Raw genomic sequence first — 24195 nt, 5'->3', positions numbered from 1 at the left:
CTGAAAATTTCATTGTAAACATAGACTGACACACTGTGAAAAAGCATTAGAACATGACTAACCAGCCAAGACCATGATGCCAGACCACATCATGGTCTTTTAGTTTGCTTTAACCAAAACAAGCTTCAGAGCTTTAACTGGTTTGAAGCTAGTCTTGACCATTTAAAAAAATTAATTGACACTTACACAGAAACAAAAAATGTAACTGAATAATGAATATTAGTTTTTTTTGAAGAAAAGGAATTACTCTAATGTTACTGCTTTACATATACGCAGATAGGAATACGTTAAACCATAATTGTCAAGAAATGTTGAGAATTATAAGTTATCAAGGAAGTGAAACCTGAACTCGCATCTTGTCATTTTTCTAAAGATGGCAATACATGAAAATAAATCCAGATTTTTGAAGGTATCTGTATTCCAGTATATAGTGTTTGTCTGCAGCTCTATAAGAACCAGACTGTCTGTAACAGTGGACTGAATACCCCATACTCCCAAATCACCCCTTCCGAGGCTTGGCCTTGAACCCACACGCTAACCACAAAAACTAGATGGAGAAACAGAACGGAGGTGTGAGCATGGTGTGCTCATTGGTGCCTGAGTATTTCAGAAACTGGTGATCTACTGGCATTTTCCAACACTAAGTTCTCTGCAGTTTCCAGAGAATAAGCTGGAAAAAATATCCAGAGAGCATCAGTTCTCTGGAAGAAAATGCCTTGTTGTTGCCAGAGGTCAGAGTAGAATAACTGCACTGCTTCCAACTGATAGGAAGTCAACTCAAAGAGCCACTCATTACAGTCAAGTTATTGATATTTGCTTGAAAGAGGAAACAGAAAATCACAAGAATTTTCTTCAAAATTTCTACATAGTATTTGCACAAAAAGGAAGAAATAACACATCTAAATGTGTATATATTTTTAATTGTTAGTTATACTGAAATATATATCAATAGAAGCGCAACACCTAATATAGGTCATGGATAATGCATTAGTCTTTTCAGTTTCTGCTGTTGAAACTAGTAGTCATCATTTTCTGAGAGGAAGAGTCTCTGATTGATGAGTTATTTTCAGGTTGAGATTTTGACCAGGCCATCGCCACAGACCACAGGAAAATAAATAGACCTGTGAAGAGAGAGACATAGTTTGTCAGTTCTTCTATTAAATGATCAAAGTCCAGTTAATCCTTGACATGATGATCGCATACTAACCTTGAAGGGAGTTCAATACGGTGAATACGTAGATCCCAGCGAGTGAAACGTATGTAGTGCTGGCTAACCCCCAAGGTAACCCAAGCACACAGCTGAGGCCCAGCACTGTGACACAGTCCTTCCATAACCTCTTCTTTCTCTCTTTGTTTATCTTCTTCCAGTCACTGCTGCTTCCAAAGCTTCTATCACCCCTTCTTAGTTCCCAAATCTTAAACACCACCAGCCCCAGCATGCAGGCATTGAACACAACCACGAAGAAAGGAAAAGCCACGGTAGTGATGTAGCTGACTACGAGGAGCTTTTGTTCAGACTTGCCGCTTATCCAGCACCTGCTCATTATTAAAGACATAAAAAATGGGTTTGCTTAGAAATAAAATCTCCTGGCTCACTCTAATATTAAGTGATATCAAAGATAGTTTCTTACATGTGTTGTGTTAAATTGCTGTTGCTGTATTTCAGAGTGTATTTGCCATAAACACGTGAAATCCCACAAACAGCTGCAACCAGTGTAGGAAAACCTGCAAACATGGAAGACAGAATTAATGTCAGCTGAGTGTTCTTTAGGACAGCGTGAGGCATTATTATCACTGTTTCTCTACTTCTCAATGTTGCTGCAACACTTCAACACAATCCACTTTCATTTAAAGATTTGTGACAGTGTATTGCAGAGCAGCGTCCCACCTAAACGACACTCACCCCATCCAATCAGGCTGAGTTTGAGCAGGTACCTCCTCACATAGATGTTAAAGACCCGGATGAGCAGAAGGTAGAGGTGGAACCCCTCCAGAGCACTCCAGGTCAGGGTGGCCAGCAGGGACCAGTGTAAAACCAGACCCAGTACCAGGCAAGATGAGCTGTCCTCTTTTTCCTTCAGTAGTTGGGCCAGGAGGCTGGACAGCAGGAAGGTGAGATGGAGGCAGAACATCGCCACTGTTAGCTGCATGTGCAGACTTATGGATTTCTCAGGATACCGCCGACTACAAGAGAAACAAAATTATTCTCTTGTTGCCAACTGTGGAGATAGTGGATATTATCTTGCCTTTTTAGATGTGAGATGATGGTAATAACTCCACACTAATGCAGCAGATAAAACAATATGTAAGAAAGGCCATGAGGCTGTAGCCTCACTTCTCTAATGGTCTCTTAACTAGATGTAGCCACAAAGTTCACTTAATACCACACTTTGAGTAGCAGTCGCCTCATTTGCATCATATAATGTTAGAAATGTAACAGAATATGGGTTGAACTGAAATGGGAAAATCAACAAATTCATTAAACAAACAAATTACAAAGACAAACATGACAAAATCACTCTCAGGCAGATATATTAATGTACACAACATTTCTTTAATTAATTACTTTACAAATTTCATTCACAAGCACATTTTTTTAACCATTAATATTATTGAGTTTGTTTTCTTAATGTTCAGGGTTTTTTTTATGGCATTTCCAGGCCCTCGTAGCAGTGTTTCTTTGAGGCTACTTGACAGAAGATGTCTCTGGGGAAGTGACTACATTTTGTTTATACCAGTATCAACATGTTGAAAAAAAATAGTTCCCAAAATGTAAGCAGCAACTGAGCTTTTGTGACGCAATCTCTGCAACCTCACACGCTCATCAGTCTTTGCAGAGACAACTGTTAAAGGAAACTGTTATAAATGCTCAGATATAGAGACATTTCTTTATATAGGCCACCCTGACGAAACTTAGTAAAAATATCTGTAGTAAAAGTTTTACCCTTTAGTTCATAAGCAGCACAGTAGGGTCTCACAGTATTTGTGTCCTTAGAGGTTTTTGCCACAAACCACACTGAGCTGCTCTCTCCCATCGAATGGCAAATATAAGCAGATTAATACCCACAGCTTGATAATGATCAATTTATTAAACATTTTTCCCCCATGACTGTGGGCTGCTAGACTTTCAGAAGAAATGTGATCAGTTATGACGAACTGGTTTTGTGTTCCACCGACTTTGTCACAGCATAACTAAACTGGTTATACTTGTGAAATATATCTGATCTTTCACAACATAACTTCATTCTTCCATGACATATATTTGCACAAGGAACACTATAATGTGTATGGCCATATTATGTGATTTAATTTTTGTACATTGTTTTCAGGTGTAGTTTTGTTACACAAGGGCCTTAATTTTGTGATTTTTGTTGGAGAGCCAACATGTTCTGAGATCCCAAGTTGCACCACAAGGGGGCACCTCCGCCCTAGTGAGATGGTTTAGTGTAATGCTACTGCTCTTCATCAGATCTAGCAGAGGCCGTCTCATCATTTAATTATTTTATTCAGTTTAGTAAGTAATAAGGCCACATGTGGACCTTATTCCTTACTGTGGCCTTATTGTCCTAAAAACTCCCTGACAAGCCTTCAGCTAATCCAAAATGCTGCAGCAAGAGTCCTGACAGGGACTAGAAAGAGAGAGCAGATTTCTCCTGTTTTGGCTTCCCTTCATTGGCTTCCTGTTAAATCCAGAATTAAATTCAAAATCCTGCTCCTCACATACAAGGTCCTAAATAATCAGGCCCCATCTTATTTTAAATACCTTGTAGTACCATTTCACCCCATTAGAGCACTCCGCTCTCACACTGCAGGCCTACTTGTTGTTCCTAGAGTATTTAAAAGTAGAAAGGGAGGGAGAGCCTTCAGTTTTCAGGCCCCTCTTCTGTGGAACCAGCTTCCAGTTTGGATTCAGGAGACAGACACTATCTCTACTTTTAAGATTAGACTTCAAACTTTCCTTTTTGCTAAAGCATATAGTTAGGGCTGGACCAGGTGACCCTGAATCCTCCCTTAGTTATGCTGCAATAGATGCAGGCTGCCGGGGGATTCCCATGATGCATTGAGTGTTTCTTTTTCAGTCACTTTCCCACTCACTATGTGTTAATACACCTCTCTGCTCTGAATCATACTTGTTATTAATCTCTGGCTCTCTTCCACAGCATGTCTTTATCCTGTCTTCCTTCTCTCACCCCAACCGGTCGCAGCAGATGGCCCCGCCCCTCTCTGAGCCTGGTTCTGTCTGAGGTTTCTTCCTGTTAAAAGGGAGTTTTTCCTTCCCACTGTCGCCAAAGTGCTTGCTCATAGGGGGTCATATGATTGTTGGGTTTTTCTCTGTATCTATTATTGTACGATCTACTGTACAATATTAAGCACCTTGAGACGACTGCACTTGTGATTTGGCGCTATATAAATAAAATTTAATTGAACTGAAAAATTTAATGTGGTCCACGTAATTAACATGCCAAGTAAAAGTAAAACCTGACGATTAGTTTGTCTCGGTGGGATCTGTATTTGTCTTGGTCTTTGAAATCTGTTACGGTTAAGACAGGAGGACCTAGCTTAGCTCGCCGCATGCTGGAGTTGCGTGTAGCCTTTGGCTTTGTCTTTTTTTAAACTTAAGTCTCCCTCAAAAGTACAACACCGCTCCCGTATATTTGAGTTAGTGAATTCACAGAGACAGTTTGATGTGCTGCCACTGTAACTGACTAAAGTTAGAGAAATAACAACTCTGGTCACTCTGCAATGTTGATGTGGAGATTTTGACTACACAGATAAGCCACTAGTATATGGTAGAGTGCAGGAATGTTTGTTTTATTAAACTATGTGTGGGTAAAAAGAGTGTGATTTGTAGCTCTGAGTAACAAACAAGCGATATGGCTGTTTAGATTTTTGTTTATATTATTTATATTATCATTAAGTTTATTCTGATTTTAGGAATGTGAGATAAAGAGATTCAGACGATTTGTAACCGATTTTGAACACATGAATGTGTATAATTAAAGATCTGACAGAAGCGAGAGAGGAAAACAAACTACCTGTCGTCCATCTCAGCATTTACCTGTTTTTTTCAGGACCAGATATAATCTGTTGGCTGCCCTCTCACTAGGGGCGTGTTACACACACGCACACACATATGTGTGTCCCTTTTAAATGTATATATATTTATTTATACTGATACCTCTATATTTATCTTAATATTTATCTAAAAATATCTCAATCTCTACACTTCATTTTATATGAGTGCTTGATGTTTGTTGCATATTTGCTGCTATGACAACTCAATTTCCCTCTGGGATTAATAAATTCTGATTGTGGTTTTGATTCTATCTGTGACTTTGTTACAGTGGTTTGACTTTAGAATGAAAACACTTTTTGATTAAATAAATCCAATAATAATATGTTTTTAAAAACATATTTTTCATCTCTTTGACTAAAATACCATAAAGCATACTACCTCTGTTCAACTGAATACTGTGGAACTTCACAGTGTGAGACAAAGCAGTTCACTCTGGATATGTACATCAGGATATGTACTGCTGAAGTGGAACTGTGGATAAACTTGCAAATTGTTTATTTTCTCCAATTTCTTATTTGATCACAATTGGGAACTGAAAACTATAAAGTTTTAAATGTGAATAATATGACATCTACTCACTGTAGATAAATATAGATGAACAAACTGATCAGTGCGAAGGGGGCGGAGAATCCTGATCCAATGTAAGTGATGTAGTTTAGCTTGTCGGCATCAGCTTTTGTCACCGATATTCCTGGATTCTGCAACATAAAAAGATGAAGTTGTTGTTTTGAAATGTAATTTACATTCACGTGTTTGATGGACATCTGTACAGGAGCATCTATACCTAAATTTCCCCATTCCCATGTTAAAATGGCGAGATGTTTACATGTCGGAACAATAAATGCTTGGGACTGTGTTGGTTGGTTCACCCTTCATCACAATTATATGATGAGTGAATTATTGTAGAAGTCATCCATGTGCTGGCAAAGCTTAAAATTAAGTGTGTGTGTCTTAGAGTGGCAGGTGTGCTTGTTACCGTACTGGGTCTGTGACCAAGTGTTTTGTGTTTTTGTAGTTATTTTCTTTGATTTGATGTTTTACACAATTTTGGTTCTCTTTATCGTTTTCTGCTTGTGTTATATTTATCATTCCTAGTCTTTAGTTTTCTTCTACTGTGCCTTCTCTGTGTTCCATGGTTAGTTACTTTTGTCTCATGTTTCTAGTTCCCTAGTAAGTCATGTCTCCACGTCACAGTGCTAAGTCCGCGTCTTTGTGTATGTCTCTTGTTTCCCGTTTTGCTGTGATAGTCTCGCCTCCCATGCTCAGTGTTTCCAGTTTTGCTTCCTCCCTGTCTCGTTTTGTCAGATTAAGCTCTGTGTTTCCCTCTGTCTGTTGTTGTGTTCTTACACAGTAAGAGTACAGCATACATTTGAAACAGCTCCTTAATTTAAATTGTTTATCAACAGTAACAGTTGTTAAACATTTATTAGATAAACATGGTGTTTGCCAAAGGCTTTTATGATACGTAGGAAGAGATTTTCAGCTCACCACAAGCAAAGCAAAGAACCTCTGACGTTTGCAGCTGCAAATAAATTCATGTGCCGTGTAATTTGTGTCACAGCCTTCATTGCTCCAGTAACCTATAAAGGAAACATTCTGAGTAGCTGAGTCATTTTATTTAGAAACAAACTAACTGAAGGTTGACATCTCCAAATTACCTGTTCCATCCTTTGCTGATGTTTCCTTCCAAAATACACACGTTCCACTTTCAACCTGGAATCAAAATTAACGGTAAACAGGTTGTTACATTTTCTATTTCAGATGTTCGTCCAACACTTTTGTCTTTTTACCTCTTTGTTGTGTTTGAAGGTTAACGTGATGGGTTGTGAGAGATTCTTGACCGCACGGTTTCCTGCCCGCACACATATGACTGAGTACCTAAATACTTCCAGACCCCCAAGAAGTCTCCTGCTTTTTTCGGGAGGACTCAGCTGAAAGAAGGATGATACATAACATTCATGTTAGGGTGAGATTAATTGGAAATTTTTTTTAACTTTATTCCTAGCAGACGTCTTGTAGTTACATTTCCACTAGTGGTGCAACGGATTAAAAATCTCAAGGTTCAGATTGGCTCACGGTTTTAAGTCACAGATCGGATAAATTTTCAGATCAGCAAAAAAAAGAAAGAAAAAAAACATTTACTTATTAACTTATTTAATTATTTTTTGGCTATTAAAACATTCAACTCAAGACTCATTCCATGCAATTGTATAAAAACTAATTAAGGTGCAATATAGGGCAGTACAGGGCTTTGTATCTACCACTCCGCTGTGATATAATGAGCGGTCACGGTCACGCAGCTTTCCGTTGCCCTGGAGGTCCACCCATTTGTAGTTGGGCAACAGAAGATGCCTGGGACAGTTCAGCCATAACTTTATACTTTTCCTGCTCATACGTGCCTGGGTACAATCTTGTCACTGAAGTGGACGTGCAACAGGATATCATAGCGTGGCTCAAGCACGTTCATCATAGTTTAAACCCCTTATTTTGCAGAATGTCTGCAGCTAAACACCCCAGTAGCTTTTGTAATAGCTTTAGCCCGGTCAGACTGGGCAGCAAAGGGCTGCTTAAATGCCGTAAACTCCTCTGCTCCTCCACTTGGACCGCTAACGCTGGCCATAACTATCGCTTGACAGACTGACCACGCGCACCATACACATCCTTTTTTTCCTTCTTTTTCGGATCACGTGCGTGCCGAACCGTGGAGTGGGATCGGTTTGGGTTACGGATCAACCATGATCCGTTGCACCACTAATTTCCACATCACTTTAAGATTTTTTTTGAAAATGTTGGCTAGTTGCAGCTGCAGTTTGAAGTGCCACAAGTACAGTGTTATGAAAAATTTTTTGCATTTTGGTATATTTGTAACTTGGGTGTACTGCTGGATAGCTCGTTCAAACTCAGTAAGAAGCAAGTGTCTGCTGTAGTGAGATATAGCTTCCACCAACTGCGCCTAATCTCTATGCGGCAGCTCACCTTCTGACTGGTACAAGGAAATTCTGCTCTATTACACCTGTTCTAGCCGGCTTGCACGGGCTGCCCATAAAGTACCGTATTCAATTTAAATTATTACTTCTTACGTTCAAAACTATTAGTAAATTAGTGCTGAGTCTCGGGGTGACCATGCGTTTGCTCTGGCTGCCCCGGTACTGTGGAATACCCTCCCTCTCGACCTCCGCGCCTCTGATTCTATTGCACTGTTTAAATCACGACTAAAAACCCACTTATTCAATCTTGCCTTTCTCTCTAGTTAACATTTCACTTATGATTTTACATTATGCACTTTTATGCTCATTTAATTCCTTGTTTGTTGTGTATCTGCTTCTTCTTCTATGTATCAGTGACAGTTATCTGCTTGCATACTTAGTACTTGCTATTTCTATTTCTATTATCTTTCTTTTATTCTCTATGTTACTTTTTAAGCACCTTGGTATACCCTTGGTTTTCAGTGTGCTTTATAAATAAAGTTTTTTATTTTTATTATTATTATTATTATTATTATTTTGCAATAACTGTCAACAATTTTTTTACATAACTGTGGAGGAATTTGTCCTAGTTTTCACAGTCAGACGGTCCTCCCCGGACGACCTGCTTGTGTGTGAGTGTGTGTGTGTCTCCCTCCCTCCCTTTATCACTCAGGAGGAGAAGCACACACAGATTTTCATTGAAGAGACTCACCTGCACCACCTTCGGGAATTGGGAGAAAATCACCTTTGGAGAATCGCACTTCTTTCTTGTTTAAGACTGTATTTGAGCACTGTAAATAAACGCACTGTCTGCTTTGCATCCAGAGCTCCGCACTTGAGTCCATACCTTCCATTAGCCGTGACACCAGTCTACTTTGCAGAATTGTTTTAATTCAGTCAAACAAGGATTTTTGAAGATGAATGGTTTGTATATAGTTGTGTTTAAATATCTCAAGCAGGATATCTTAAGTCCAGACTTCGATTAGACCCATGTGAAACATTCATGGTAGAGAGCTGAGCCACTAATGAAAATACAACCCAGAACACTTCTTCAGGTTCAATCTCAAAGAGATAGAGCTGTAAAGACAAATTGCATTGTTATGTTCAGGCCTGTGAAACAGGCTCTGTAAGATTTTTAGAATTATGTTGATGGACAAAACTAAATGCTCCAGAAGCTTTCGGATTCATGCTTGTGAAGCATGTTGTTGTGAGTTGGCTGTATGGCAGGCTTTTTATAGAACTGTAGTCAGAATGCATTGCATTACTGAAATAAAGGTTAACTTTGTTTGTAGACTGGTTGAGGAATTTGTAAGATATATCAGACAAACTTTAATTTTAGATCAAATTAAAGCAAACACTTCTCATTGTGGCCCTCAGTGAAACGTAATTGGACATCTTATTAAAGGAGCAACTTTTAATCAGTTTTCATAATAAGCAACAGCTGAGTGTGAAGAGACTCTGCTGGAGGAATGCAAGACGCATCAGCATTAGAAAATGTTGAACCTCCTGTGGATAAATAATTAAGGTTTGTTTTCTGTTGCTTTTAGCGTTACCAACCTTAAAATAACTGCTGTTAATTACAGAGGCCACCACCAGGACATCCACCTCAGACACATTTCCTATGCTTTCTTGTAGAGCTGATGATGGGATCTGAACTCTATGTTCAAATGTAGGTCTCACATCAACCTAAAAAGCATACACGAAAACATAACTTTAAAAAATGTGTTGATTGTCAGTAATTAGAGTTCATTAATACAAGAATACAGAAATTCAGATCAAAAGTAACTTTTTCACTTCTAAAAAGCACTTCAGCTCCAAATGACCTCACCTCTTGAAGCGAGTTTACTTTGAGTTGTTTGATGCCTGTCATGGAGCGGCCTCTTGGCTTGCAGGTCATAATTTTGTCCTCATAACAACTACCAACAGATATTTAACATAGTTCAGATATATAACCATGCAAACAGGGATATAACTGAGGATAAAAAAGACAAACTAATGCAAAGAGATGAGAAGTAAGATCAATTATTGGACCTTTCTCTGCTATTTGATTATTTCATTTGTTCATGGATATACATTTAAAGGAGAAAAAATGAAACTGCAAGAACTTGAGTTGAACAAAAATAAATTCTCTTGTACTGCTTTAATTTTAATTTCTGACAATAATTTAATAATAATGTTCATATTATCATATATCAAATTCTACAGCTTTGTTAAGTCTTTTGGCATTTCAAAATGGGACACTGCTACCTTTGGCATCAACGATTATAAACTCCTGTTTAAAATAAACATTTAACCTTGAGCCCTCAGCGTAACATTTGAATGTACTGTCTAACCGGTTAGTTTTCAAAGTAAACAGGCTTATTTTAACCCAAACTAGTGACTAAACTACATTTTTTACCAACTAATCTTGATTCGTACATCTAACCATTACTAATACATAAGAACCTCATAGTTTGATAAACATAAATATATTTAAATGAAGCCATTGGTACATAGAACATTTTTTAAATACTATGATGTTGTCTTTCACAGGAAAACAATGTGAGAAATTCAGACAAAGCTGCTGCCATGCCAGAGACCGCAGTGTTACTGCAGTTGGTTCTTTGATGCATGAGCTGCAGAAATGATAAGACAAGGCATAAGTTGTGGTATTTTAACCCAGTCCACATTTTTTTACTAAACCTAACTCAAAACTTTTAGCTGCCTAAATCTGTCAAAGCAGCTAACACAAGGCAAAAATAAAAATAAAAAACCAATATAAAAAGTACAGTAAAAAAGACAAGTACAGACAAAAGTCAACAGTGAGAGAAAGAGGACACAGAGGTTCGCAGTCTTATGATTTACGCCATCTCCAGCACTTCTGCCTACGTCTGAGCTCTTTAAATCAAGAAACATGAGCATCAGCTAAAATGTTAGAATTGTCATTTAAATAATGTTTCTAGATGAATCAAGTCTGTATTAAGTTTAACAAACACCAGCTTACACAATACACTTAAACAATAATACAAAATTATGTTTACTCCAAAGTGTTACACTGTGTTCCTCTAGTTCAGGGGTGGGCAACTCCAGGCCTCGAGGGCCGGTGTAACGCAAGTTTTAGATCTCACCTTGGGTCAACACACCTGAATCACATGATTAGTTCCTTGCCAGGCCTCTGGAGAACTTCAGGACACGTTGAGGAGCTAATTTAGCCATTTAAATCAGCTGTGTTGGTTCAAGGACACATCTAAAACCTGCAGGACGCCGGCCCTCGAGGCCTGGAGTTTCCCACGCCTGCTCTAGTTTATAGATCTGTGACTCATTTCTCCACTGTCCTCTCAGATAAGACTGGTCTTGCTCTCAGCATACAAGTATCAGTGTGTGATTTATATGTTAGAGGCTGTATACTAACACTCTAACAAGTATTATTTGATGATGAAGCCATGTAAAAACACCAAAAAGCAGCCACTGTAGAGATGAAAACATTTTAGCCAGTATTGACAGCATTTATCTAACATTTAACTATATACATTTTCAAAAACAGGAATGTGATATGTACAGTAAGTTGAATTACCCTATCCATGATTCACTTTTTCGGCATTCATCAAGAACATTTTCACAGAAGTCTGTCAAAGTAAAACACACAGGAATGGAAAGATCAAAATTAGCATAATGAATACATTTAAACAAGATTGGAAGCTGATTAAACGTCTAAGTGGCATCTAACTCCAGAGACACATGAGAGACAAGATGTTCTTTTACAAGTGTTTAATCAGCACACTTGTAGGGAGTTTTGTGAAACTGGTTGACTTAGAGTCCTTACTAGCTATTGGTAACAAAGAATCTGGGGTAATTTTACTTTTTCAAGGATTCATAACTTTGAGATATTTAGTGTGCTATTCACTTCACAAGTATACTCCTTTCAACATAAGAGTGATAACATGGTAGGTTTACTCACCACCAGCTCGGGACATAGAAAAACAGAGGGCTGTTGTGATAAAAAGTGTAATCCACATTGCGTCTCACTCATCAACAGATATAGATCTGCTGTAAGAGGTTGAGAGGGTATTTTTCTGTCTGGTTGACGTTTGCTGAATGAGGGGGAGTTTCACATCTACATATATCACATGCTTTAACAGATCTGTGTGTCACAGCTCAGATGAGGAAATGACTCACATCAGGCTGTTTTTTGTTCAGTGCTATCACAATGATCAAATACTTTTAAGCTTCTGCTCTAAATTTCCACAGAAATATTAACTGAGAATAGAGACTGGTACACTGTGTAGAAAAAACAGTAGAACCATTTAAGAGTCTGTCTGTGAAGACAGTTCTAATAATTTATGTATTGTAAAAAAAATAATAACTTAGAAACAAATACAAATATTTGTGCTGTAACTGAATGGCTGACATTAGATGGCATCTAGAGGAGGACATTTCTAAATCATACAGTTTTCATGTGTAGAAAACAAAAGGTCAGGGGACCATGGTCAAGAAATACTGATACTTACAGCTTACTGAGGAAGTGAAACAGGAGCTTGCGCCACACCAGTTCTACAGGTTGCAGCACACAAAATAAGATGCAAATCTTTGAATATTAAATCTTTGAAGGTTACGGGTCTGCACTATATATTATTTCTCTATTCTTACTGATGTATTTCTCTTTACATAGTATTTCATTTCTATTCAGTTAATGTTTTATTCTAAAAATGCAGTTAGTAGTGTTTTTTTAAGCTTACCTTAGACATTAGAAGTATTGGATGCAAGAGATTTGTGGTATTCCGGGTTTATCATTTGAAGTAATGGTAGGAAAGAAAGTATTCTCTGCTTCTCTGTTTTGTGGGTTAACTGGTCCACGAGAAAATAAAGACATTCACAGTTTGTTCAAAATTGATGAACAATTTGTGATGAACAATCAAAATATGATGACAACAATCCAGCCAAACCCAAGACACCTCATAGAAAAGATTAAAAAAATAGAAGATTTAAACATGTAGAAGTTAAGAAAGTTGACAAATGTAAAACTGAAAACAGATTACTTTTGCAAAGCTCCATTTCAAGTCTTAAATAAATGATGCATAAAATTCTGTAATATTAGAAGCTGCATCACTGAGGAGCACACCAGGAAAGTTACATCTGCAGAATGATTTCATTACAACAGAGCTATTATGCTCGTTTCCCTATCTATATTAATATTCTTTGAATGTTCAAGCTTAGCTTTGCAGAATTCACAGTTCAGTAAATTGTTTATCACATATGTGGTATGGAATTTCTTAATGGATTCTGAATAAATTACTCACATTGATGAGTTATCACTATGTGGTCGTATAAACATTCTTATCTATTTGACAGGGGTCACTGGACTGCAACTAAAGTACTTTTTGAATGTACATGTACTTTTTCACTATATTTTGGCTGTTAATAATATCATGCTTGGTACTTCATAAATAATAATGTTCATTATGTTCTTGGCAGAGGGAGGAATAACACCTCATTGGAGAAGGTGATTCATGACAACGTTTACTTTTTCCAAAATATCTCAAAGATCACGTAACAAGTTGTGGTTCTGAGTTATGATAGAAATATCCACACAGGCAGCATATAACCACGTGACATGACAGGCATTGAATCAGTTTGAGAGTTGTCTGCTGGAGACTGTGCTGCTATGGTCACATGAAAGAGAATTATCAGTTGTTGTTTTATTAAGGCCATTCGGGAGAATGGTGCGTCTGGCCCCTTTTTACAGACCATTCGGTCCTTGTACAAATATAAAAATATAAATAATAGAGCTCAGTTTGTAACACTGGAAGTAAGTTAGACCTGTTTCAGGTGGGTGTTGGACTCCGCCAGGGCTGCCCTTTGTCATGATTCTGTTCATAATTTTCATAGTTTTTTATGAACAGAAAATCTTTTTATGAACAGGATATCTGCAGCGCCGCGAGCGGTAAGCAGAAACAAGGGGGTTTGCCATTCTTGTTAACAACAACAACCCTGCCCACATATCAATCAAAGAACGGATTTCCTGTCCTGACATTGAACTGTGCACTGCTGGACTCCGGCTGTATTATTTGCCCAGGGAATTTACCCAAGTAATGTTGGTGGCTGTTTACGTTCCTTCCTCTGCTAACTCCACAGCTGCATGCGACACTAGAAGGTGCTTTATAAATAAAATGTATTATTATGATTATGATGATAATGATGATGTTTATTATTGTTACTATCCACTCTATTATTACTACCCACTCTGATATAGTACCGGGCTGTGGTTGACTCCTTTGTCAATGTGGCAAAGACCAAGGAATTGATTGTGACTTTAGGAAAACCAGGAAAACCTTGACTCCTGTTTCAATCCAGGGGTCAATATGGCCATTGTGGAGGACTATGAATACCTCAGAGTATACATAGACAATAAATTGCACTTTAAAAAACACCACTCCACTTTATAGGAAGGACCAGAGTTGTCTCTATTTTCTGAGGTCCTTCAACATCTGTCAGACGATGCTCAGGATTTTCTATGAGTCTTTTGTGGTCAGTGCTATCCTCTATGCTGTTGCATGCTGGGGCAGCAGGTTAAGGGTTGCTGATGCCAACAGACTAAATAAACTGATCCGCAAAGCCAGTAATGTTGTGGGGATGGAGCTGGACTCATTTAGGGTGGTGTCTAACAGGTAGATGTTGTCCAAGATAAGGACAAAGCTGGACATTACCTCCCACCCACTCCATGATGTGCTGGCTAGTCAGAGAGCACATTCAGTGAGACCGAGATTACCAAAAAGCACCACTGAACGGCACAGGACATCTTTCCTGGCCATGGCCATCTCACTGTACACCTCCTCCATCTAATACACTGTAAACACTGCAATAGTTACAGCCTTTTTCACACGCTTTTATCTACTCTGTAATATTCTTCTCAATATGATATGCATGCATAAATATGATATTTATTTATAATCACCTCTGTTAAATGTTGATATTTTTAATCGAGTGATTTGTATATATCAGTTCTATTTCTTAAAGTTGTTAAATCTGTAACATTGTACATGTATTGTTTAAATAGTTTAGTCTGTCACTGTTACTGCCTTGAAGCAAGTGTAACCAACATAATTTCCATTAATAAAGTACTCTGTTTCTATTCTGATTGGTGGCCTAATGATTTTATCCTTGATCTTTGCAGATGATGTGATTCTGTTGGCTTCATCATGTGACCTTCAGTTTGCACTGGAGCCGTTTGTGTTGTGTGTGAAAGTGGCAGAAATGAGAATTAGCACTTCCAATTCCAAGACCTACTGGGAGGACCACCAGGGCAGACCCAGTAGAGATGGAGGCAAAATGGTTAAGTTAAAGAGTTTTAGTAATCCTTCTATTAATAACTGAACTAAAAGAGACGGTTAAGCTGTTATCACCATTTGAAGAAACAAAACAAAACTCAGGTGTTGGTCAGTAAATGAAAAGTAAGTAAAAAAAGGATTAATCACCAAACACTCCTCCCCATCGAGCAGGAGCAACCAGTCACCACACACAGCTCACTAGCTGCAAACACCAGCATGGCTCTCTGGAACTAGAGCTCACCTTTTTCTGGCCTTAAGTACTTCTAATTGCTGATGGGAGTCAGCTGAATAAAAAAAGGTGGCACCTAAGGCAGGAGATATGGCCGGACACACGCACACAAGGGCAACTTCAGGAGGAGTTGCCCTTGTGTGGGTGTGGGCAGAAAATGGTAGATATTTTTGGTTACTTATTACTTAATATTATTATTACAGATTAAATTATTATTATTACATATTACAGATTAAAAAAAATAACAATCTAGAACTACTTTTTCAATCTAGAAACACATTTTTTTTAAATATTTTATCTGTATAGATAAAGCTACACAGCAGCAGCTAAAATAATTATAAAGCCCTATGAAGCTACCATGTCCGTTGAGCAGAGGACGGCACTGCTGAAAATAGTATAGTATAAAAGAGTGTAGAGCTACCCCCGAATTTCCTGTGCTAGAGGACTTCCCATGATGCACAGAGCAATTCGGCGCTACTGCGTGCCACAAAATGTTGCCTTCTCATAGTTTGTGCCCTCCTTATCTCTATGTGCTCTTCTTTTTTATCTTCTATTTCCCCTCACTTGGAACAACAAAAGCAGATGGCTTCTGTTGAAGATCTGATCTTGTCTGTTTACTTTATGCTGAAGTGCTGCTTACAGAGGGGCCACCATATGATTTTGGTTTTCCTTCCAAGGGTCTTTGCCTTACAATATAAGGTGCCGTGAAGCTTAATTGAATTGAAATCTGTCATATTACGTACTGTTCTGAATCAACGAGCCTAAAGTGAAAATGTGAAGTGGGGTAAAAAGCTCTACAACACCATATTCCATATTGGAAAGAAAGCCTTTTCATTTCATTTGATCACTTGAAGTTAGTATTTCAATTGCATAAAGACTAGGGTGTCTAAATTGAATCTAAGAATCTAACAATCAGCCATTAGAGGCACGAGCAAAACCAAAAGCACACAGAAAATATTGTGCACAAGGGATCACTCCAGAGAAACTCTGTTGTGGAGTTTCATAGAAGTTTATAAAAGTTTCACTTCCTCTCAGATACCATCACATGACGTCTGCAGCCCCATTTTACTAAAAAGTCAGTTCAGTCCAAACCAATCAGAGTATTGGTTTATGTGTGTACAAACCATGAAAACTGATGACTGATGTTTCCACTTAGCTGTCATGCAACATTCATGTTTCACAATCACCTGTAAAGTCATGATGTGACCGACAACAATCACTGCACCCAAACCACTGAAGCAAGAGGTTACATTTGGTTTTTAGCTCATGAAACCAACAAGAAACCTCGAACCTTATGACAGTTCCCAGAGCTGATCATTAAAGTGTCATTTTTAAGTGTGAAGGCTTAATATTGTGAATTTCAATATTGTGATCAAAATGTTTCTGCTTGAGTCATCCTGGACTTAATGAAAAAGTAAAAGCCAGAAGAAAATACCTGAAAGTGTACACCTCACTGAGAAACTGACCTGCAGTGAAGCCAAATGGGATCTGACAGGGCATTGGAAGTAAATGCTCTAAATGAGAAACGAGTGCAGGACATCTATAATTTCCATCTACAGCAACGTATCTAAGCCATAATACAACAACACATTATTATTTTTTTTAAATAAGTGATTTGTTGTTAAATTGCTGAAAATCTTTGCCTTCTCGTATCTGAAAATAATGCAACCATAAGAATCATAGCTGCATTTTTTCAAAACTGATATAATATTAATAAGATTTCATATAAAAGAAGAAATAAAACATCAAAAAATAAAGTTATTGTTCATCAGTCAACAGTCAACACCTAATATAGGTCATGGATAATACATTTCTGCTGCAGTTGTTTAAACTGGTGTTCATCATTGTCTGAAGAGTCTTTGCTTTCTGAGCCAAAGCCCCACATTATTAAAGATTAATAATTTTTCTAGCATATTTCATCCTATGCACACTTCATATAAGGATTTACCTACTAACCTTAAGGTGAGTTTAACATGGTGAATACGTAGATCCCAGGGAGTGAAACGTATGAAGTGCTGGCCAACCCCCAAGGTAACCCCAGCACCCACCATATCACTTTAGTAATGGTAATGGTAATATCACTGCCAGAAGCAGTGATTGCAACACTGCATGTCATGGCACCTGAAGTTCTAATCCTCACACCACATTTTTGCACAAGGAAACAATTTTTTGTGTCTGATTTATCAGGCTTTTGTGTTTTTTTTTTGTTTTTTTGTGTGTGTGTGTGAAGGAAACTGTGGTTTTACTGGCGGCTTGTTGGTTATGCAATCACATTGTATTGTTGAAAAATATGTATACAATGTGAAACATATACGGTGTTAAAATCAGTATCACTCTTTTCAAAGACAAGGAGAGTTGATCACATGATGTACAGCAGCACCTCTTGCATCTGTTGATCCAGGCTGGACCTCCACGATGCTCCACTGGGAAATGCTGTTTTTTTCTCTAAGGGTCTTTGTGGAGGATTTGGCATCACACAGAGAGACATGAGTGAAAAAAGCAGGATGTGCAGTGGTTACAGAATATCTTAGTGTTGGGCTCATTATCGTATTACTGTTCATCTCAAGCTATTGAGCTTGTAGTGTTAATTCAATTCAATTCAATTCAATTCAATTTTATTTATATAGCGCCAAATCACAACAAAAGTCGCCTCAAGGCGCTTCATAGATACAGAGAAAAGCCCAACAATCATATGACCCCCTATGAGCAAGCACTTTGGCGACAGTGGGAAGGAAAAACTCCCTTTTAACAGGAAGAAACCTCCGACAGAACCAGGCTCAGGGAGGGGCGGCCATCTGCTGCGACCGGTTGGGGTGAGAGAAGGAAGACAGGATAAAGACATGCTGTGGAAGAGAGACAGAGGTTAATAACAGATATGATTCAATGCAGAGAGGTCTATTAATACATAGTGAGTGAGAAAGGTGACTGGAAAGGAAAAACTCAATGCATCATGGGAATCCCCCGGCAGCCTACATCTATTGCAGCATAACTAAGGGAGGATTCAGGGTCACCTGGTCCAGCCCTAACTATATGCTTTAGCAAAAAGGAAAGTTTTAAGCCTAATCTTAAAAGTAGAGATAGTGTCTGTCTCCCGAATCCAAACTGGAAGCTGGTTCCACAGAAGAGGGGCCTGAAAACTGAAGGCTCTCCCTCCCATTCTACTTTTAAATACTCTAGGAACAACAAGTAGGCCTGCAGTGTGAGAGCGGAGTGCTCTAATAGGTCAAGGTCATTAAGATAAGATGGGGCCTGATTATTTAAGACCTTGTATGTGAGGAGCAGGATTTTGAATTCAATTCTGGATTTAACAGGAAGCCAATGAAGGGAAGCCAAAACAGGAGAAATATGCTCTTTCTTTCTAGTCCCTGTCAGGACTCTTGCTGCAGCATTTTGGATTAGTTGAAGGCTTTTCAGCGAGTTTTTTGGACATCCTGATAATAATGAATTACAGTAGTCCAGCCTGGAAGTAATAAAAGCATGAACTAGTTTTTCAGCGTCACTCTGAGACAGGATATTTCTAATTTTAGAGATGTTGCGCAAATGGAAGAAAGCAGTCTTACATATTTGTTTAATATGTGCATTGAAGGACATGTCCTGGTCAAAAATGACTCCAAAGTTCCTCACAGTGTTACTGGAGGCCAAGGTAATGCCATCCAGAGTAAGAATCTGGTTAGATACCATATTTCTAAGATTTTCAGGGCCGAGTACAATAACCTCAGTTTTATCTGAATTAAGAAGCAGAAAGTTAGCGGCCATCCAGGTCTTTATGTCTTTAAGACATTCCTGCAGTTTAACTAATTGGTGTGTGTCATCTGGCTTCATGGACAGATAGAGCTGGGTGTCATCAGCATAGCAGTGAAAATCTATGCTATGTCTTCTAATGATACTGCCTAAGGGAAGCATGTATAATGTAAACAGAATTGGTCCTAGCACTGAACCCTGTGGAACTCCATAATTAACCTCAGTGTGTGAAGAGGACTCTCCATTTACATGCACAAATTGGAGTCTATTAGATAGATATGATACAAACCACTGCAGCGCAGTACCTGTAATACCTACAGCATGTTCTAATCGCTCTAATAGGATATTATGGTCGACAGTATCGAATGCTGCACTAAGGTCTAGCAGGACAAGCACAGAGATGAGTCCACTGTCAGAGGCCATAAGAAGATCATTTGTAACCTTCACTAAAGCTGTTTCTGTGCTGTGCTGAGCTCTGAAACCTGACTGAAACTCTTCAAATAAACCTCTGCAGATGATCTGTTAGCTGTTTGACAACTACTCTTTCAAGGATTTTTGATATGAAAGGAAGGTTGGAGATTGGCCTATAATTAGCTAAGACTGCTGGGTCTAGAGATGCTTTTTGAGTAAAGGTTTAACTACAGCCAGCTTGAAGGCCTGTGGTACATAGCCGATCATTAGAGATAGGTTGATCATATTTAAGATCGAAGAATTAATTAATGGCAGGACTTCTTTGAGCAGTTTTGTAGGAATGGGGTCTAAAAGACAGGTTGATGGTTTGGAGGAAGTAATTATTGAAGTTAACTCAGAAAGATCAATTGGAGAAAAAGAGTCTAACTTAACATCAATGGTACTAAGAGTAGCTGTAGATAATATTACATCTGTGGGATGATTATTGGTAATTTTTTCTCTAATGATAAAAATTTTATTTGTGAAGAAGTTCATGAAGTCATTACTAGTTAACGTTAAAGGGATGGTTGGCTCAAAAGAGCTCTGACTTTTTGTCAGCCTGGCTACAGTGCTGAAGAGAAACCTGGGGTTGTTCTTATTTACTTCAATCAGTGACGAATAGTAAGATGTTCTGGCTTTGCGGAGGGCTTTCTTATAAAGCAGCAAACTATTTCTCCAGGCTAAATGATGATCCTCTAGATTTGTGACACGCCATTTCCTCTCCAGATTACGAGTCATCTGCTTTAGGGTACGTGTTTGAGAATTATACCACGGAGTCAGGTACTTCTGATTTGAGGCCTTAGTTTTCACAGGAGCTACAGTATCCAGAGTCGTACGTAGTGAGGAGGTGAAATTATTAACAAGATAATCGACCTCTGTTGGGGTAGCGTTCAGATAGCTGCTCTGCTCTGTGTTGGTACAGGGCATTGAAGATGATAACAGTGGGTGGATTATATTCTTAAACTTAGTTACAGCACTTTCAGAAAGACATCTACTTTGATAAAGTCTACTCTTCACCGCTGTGTAATCAATTATTGTAAAAGTAAATGTTATCAGGAAATGATCAGACAGGAGAGGGTTTTCAGGAAACACTGTTAAATGTTCAGTTTCTATGCCATATGTTAAAAACAAGATCTAGAGTGTGATTAAAGTGGTGGGTGGGTTCTTTTACATTTTGAGAGAAGCCAATTGAGTCTAATAACAGATTAAATGCCATGTTGAGGCTGTCATTTTTAGCATCTACATGGATGTTAAAATCACCCACAATAATTATTTTATCTGAGCTCAGAACTAATTTAGATATAACGTCTGAGAAATCAGACAGAAACTCTGTGTAAGGCCCAGGTGGACGATAGATGATAACAAGTAAGACTGGTTTCTGAGTTTCACAGCTGGAGTGGACGAGGCTAAGCATCAGGCTTTCAAATGAATTAAAAGTCTGTCTTGGTCTTTCATTAATTAATAGGCTGGTGTGAAAAATTGCTGCCACACCGCCCCCTCGGCCTGTGCTTCGAGGTTTCTGGTAGTTAGAATGACTCGGGGGTGTTGATTCATTTAAACTAACATAATCATCCTGCTGCAACCAGTTTTCTGTAAGGCAGAGTAAATCGATTTGTTGATCAATTATTAAGTCATGTACTAACAGAGACTTGGAGGAGAGAGACCTAATATTTAATAATCCACATTTCACTGTTTTACTCTTTGGTTCAGATGTGGATACTGTATTGTTCTTTCTTTGTAATTGTTTATGTTTAAGTTGTTTGTTGCTGGTTTTTAGTTTGTTTTTTGTCTTTTTGGAAGCTGACACAGTCTCTATGGAGATGGGTTTTTGGGGGGGTAGCAGGAGGAGAGAAGCTGCAGAGAGGCGTGTAAGACTGCAACTCTGCTTCCTGGTCCCAACTCTGGATAGTCATATTTTGGGGGGTTTAATAAATTTGTCCATATTTCTAGAAATGAGAGCTGCTCCATCCAAAGTGGGATGGATGCCGTCTCTCCTAACAAGACCAGGTTTCCTCCAGAAGGTTTGCCAATTATCTATGAAGCCCACATCGTTTCTGGGACACCACTCAGACAGCCAGCAATTTAAGGAGAACATGCGGCTAAACATGTCACTCCTGGTCTGATTGGGGAGGGGACCAGAGAAAACTACAGAGTCCGACATTGTTTTGGCAAAGTTACACACCGATTCAATATTGATTTTAGTGACCTCTGATTGGCGTAACCGGGTGTCATTACTGCCGACGTGAATTATGATTTTACTGAATTTACGTTTACCCTTAGCCAGCAGTTTTAAATTTCCTTCAATGTCGCCTGCTCTAGCCCCTGGAAGACAATTGACTATGGTTGCCGGTGTCTCTAGCTTCACATGTCTGAGAACAGAATCGCCAATTACCAGAGTTTGACCCCCGGCGGGTGTGGGGAAAAACGGTTAGACACATGAACGGGTTGGTGGTGTACCTGGGGCTTCTGTTTAGGACTATGCTTCCTCCTCACCATGACCCAGCCGCCCTCTTTCCCCAGCTGCTTGGGATCTGCCGGGGAACAGCTAGCGGGGCCTACGCTATCTTCGGCTGCACCAGCTCCAGGGGCCTGGCTAGCTACGGGTGAATGAAGGGTGCGAAGCCGAGTCTCCAATTCAGTAATCCTGGCCTCCAGCGCTGCAAATATGCTACATTTGTTACAGATATCATTACTGCTAAAGGAGGCCGAGGAGTAACTAAACATCTGACACAATGAGCAAGAAAGAAAAACAACTAAGTGAAATTACTTAAGAACAGTCATTGGTTACAGTAGTTTTGCGTAAACAGATGGGATGATCCATGATTTGGGCAAATTATGGCAACAGTGCTAGATCCCTTATTACTCTTCTGACCCACAGTTGCTTGCAAATGTGAAGTTCATATTAACTCAGGTTTTTTTTTCTAGGCAGTTGCGGTATGGGTGCAGGCTCCGGGTGGAGCCAGGAGTTAATATAAAGCACCTTGAGGCGCTAGTCTTGATCATTTATACAATTATACTTTAAAAAACAATGACATAACGGTCACACAGAAACAAAAGTCAATTGCTTGCAACTAAATAACTATTATGAGATGATGTTTTGAAGAAAAAGGAAGTGATCAAATGGTACTGCTTTCCATATACGCAACAGATAAGAAGAAGTTAAGCCATAATTGTCAGGAACTGTTGAGAATTATAGGTTATCAAGGAAGTGAAACCTGAACTTGCATCTTATTATTTTTCTAAAAATGGCAACCAGAGTGTGCAGCAGTAGGTCAGAGGGTTCTCGAAACGTCTACCGCTCCACCATCGAGAGCGTTCTGACTTACTACTGCACACTCTGTTTCAACTACTGCACCGCGGAGGACAAGAGGAAAAAACACGTGGGTGGGCAATTGGCACCATACTAACTCCCCTCAGAGACATTTATACTGGCAGACTTCAGCAGAAAGCCAGCATCATCATCAAAGACCCCTCGCACCCTGGACATTTGCAAAATAAAATTCAATATTTAGTATTTACTGTTATTTATGCTTAGCTAGATTATTGCAATGGTGTTGTGTTTATTATGTTGCTCTCTTTTTTGCTTGTTTTCTCTTTTTATTCTTCTCTCAACAGGTGATCCAGGTGATTTTTTTTAAGTGCCATTTCTCACTGTCCCTCTTCCCCTCTGTTTTTCTTTCCCTCCCTCCCTCCCTCCCTCCCTTTCTTTCTTTCTTTCTTTCTTTCTTTCTTTCTTTCTTTCTTTCTTTCTTTCTTTCTTTCTTTCTTTCTTTCTTTCTTTCTTTCTTTCTTTCTTTCTCCCAGTCATGTCTGTAACAACTGAAAATAAAACCAAGGTCAATCAAATGGACCAATATGGCAAGACTGCGATGATCCACTAGGTAAAGTAAATCCGTTGGGCATCTTTCTTGGCCTTCCGACAGTAATTCTGATGGCTAAAGAACCAAACGGGACAGGCAAAAAAGAAGAGAGAATTAAATCGTCTTATAGGCAACACGGTCCATTGAGGGAAAGTCAGTGGAGTCCGTTCAGTCTTGTAAATATTGCGGAAGAATTCATGATTCAAATCTGAACTTTAAAAACTAGCATCTGTCATATTTAAGGAAACTTTCGTTTCTACACTGATAAAAATATGAGTATTCTATTTTATTATGCTTTTATTGAATGTGTTTTGTCCTTTCCCCTGGTATCAGAGCTCGGATACTGACAGTAGTGGCCAGAAGTTTACATACGCTCATCACTGGCATGAATGTCAGTGGTAAATTTGGTCTTTTAATTATTTATTTGAATTGTTTTTTAAGTTATTCTTTAAGTTAAATTATTCAGATGTGTCACCACTTTCTCGAGGTCTGAGAATACCTAATCTGTCACCCTCATATGAGAGGAAATTGGTTTGGATGATTACACCAGGAATCCTCACACAATAAC

The 24195-nt window shown here is 38.7% G+C and overlaps 1 protein-coding gene across 1 annotated transcript; it reads right to left on the bottom strand.

Moving 5' to 3' along the window:
- Window positions 1-721: 721 nt before the first annotated feature.
- Window positions 722-12096, bottom strand: LOC146678165 (adhesion G protein-coupled receptor G1-like). The gene is made up of 12 exons (XM_085411679.1): window positions 11981-12096; window positions 11597-11648; window positions 9872-9959; window positions 9601-9729; window positions 6868-7008; window positions 6736-6790; window positions 6566-6657; window positions 5657-5775; window positions 1904-2184; window positions 1632-1725; window positions 1208-1536; window positions 722-1121 (listed from the first exon to the last, which is right to left on the bottom strand). Exons 1-12 carry the CDS (start codon window positions 12036-12038, stop codon window positions 997-999), a joined length of 1563 nt encoding a protein of 520 aa, XP_085267805.1. The 5' UTR covers window positions 12039-12096; the 3' UTR covers window positions 722-996.
- Window positions 12097-24195: the final 12099 nt, after the last annotated feature.

This window comes from Rhamphochromis longiceps, linkage group LG1 (assembly GCF_057381845.1).
Source record: "Rhamphochromis longiceps isolate RC_006_pf linkage group LG1, R_longiceps_female_GT1.1, whole genome shotgun sequence".
NCBI classification, from domain to species: Eukaryota; Metazoa; Chordata; class Actinopteri; order Cichliformes; family Cichlidae; genus Rhamphochromis; species Rhamphochromis longiceps.
Note: the sequence above shows the minus strand (reverse complement) of the source record. Positions and strands in the feature narration are given on the sequence as shown.

Coding starts and splice junctions, on each gene's coding strand:
- LOC146678165 (XM_085411679.1), bottom strand. CDS start 12,038: ATGTGGATTACACTTTTTATCACAACAGCCCTCTGTTTTTCTATGTCC. Junction 11,649..11,980: donor TTCTATGTCCCGAGCTGGTG/GTGAGTAAACCT, acceptor TTACTTTGACAG/ACTTCTGTGAAAATGTTCTT. Junction 7,009..9,600: donor TTAACAGCAGTTATTTTAAG/GTTGGTAACGCT, acceptor TCCTTCTTTCAG/CTGAGTCCTCCCGAAAAAAG.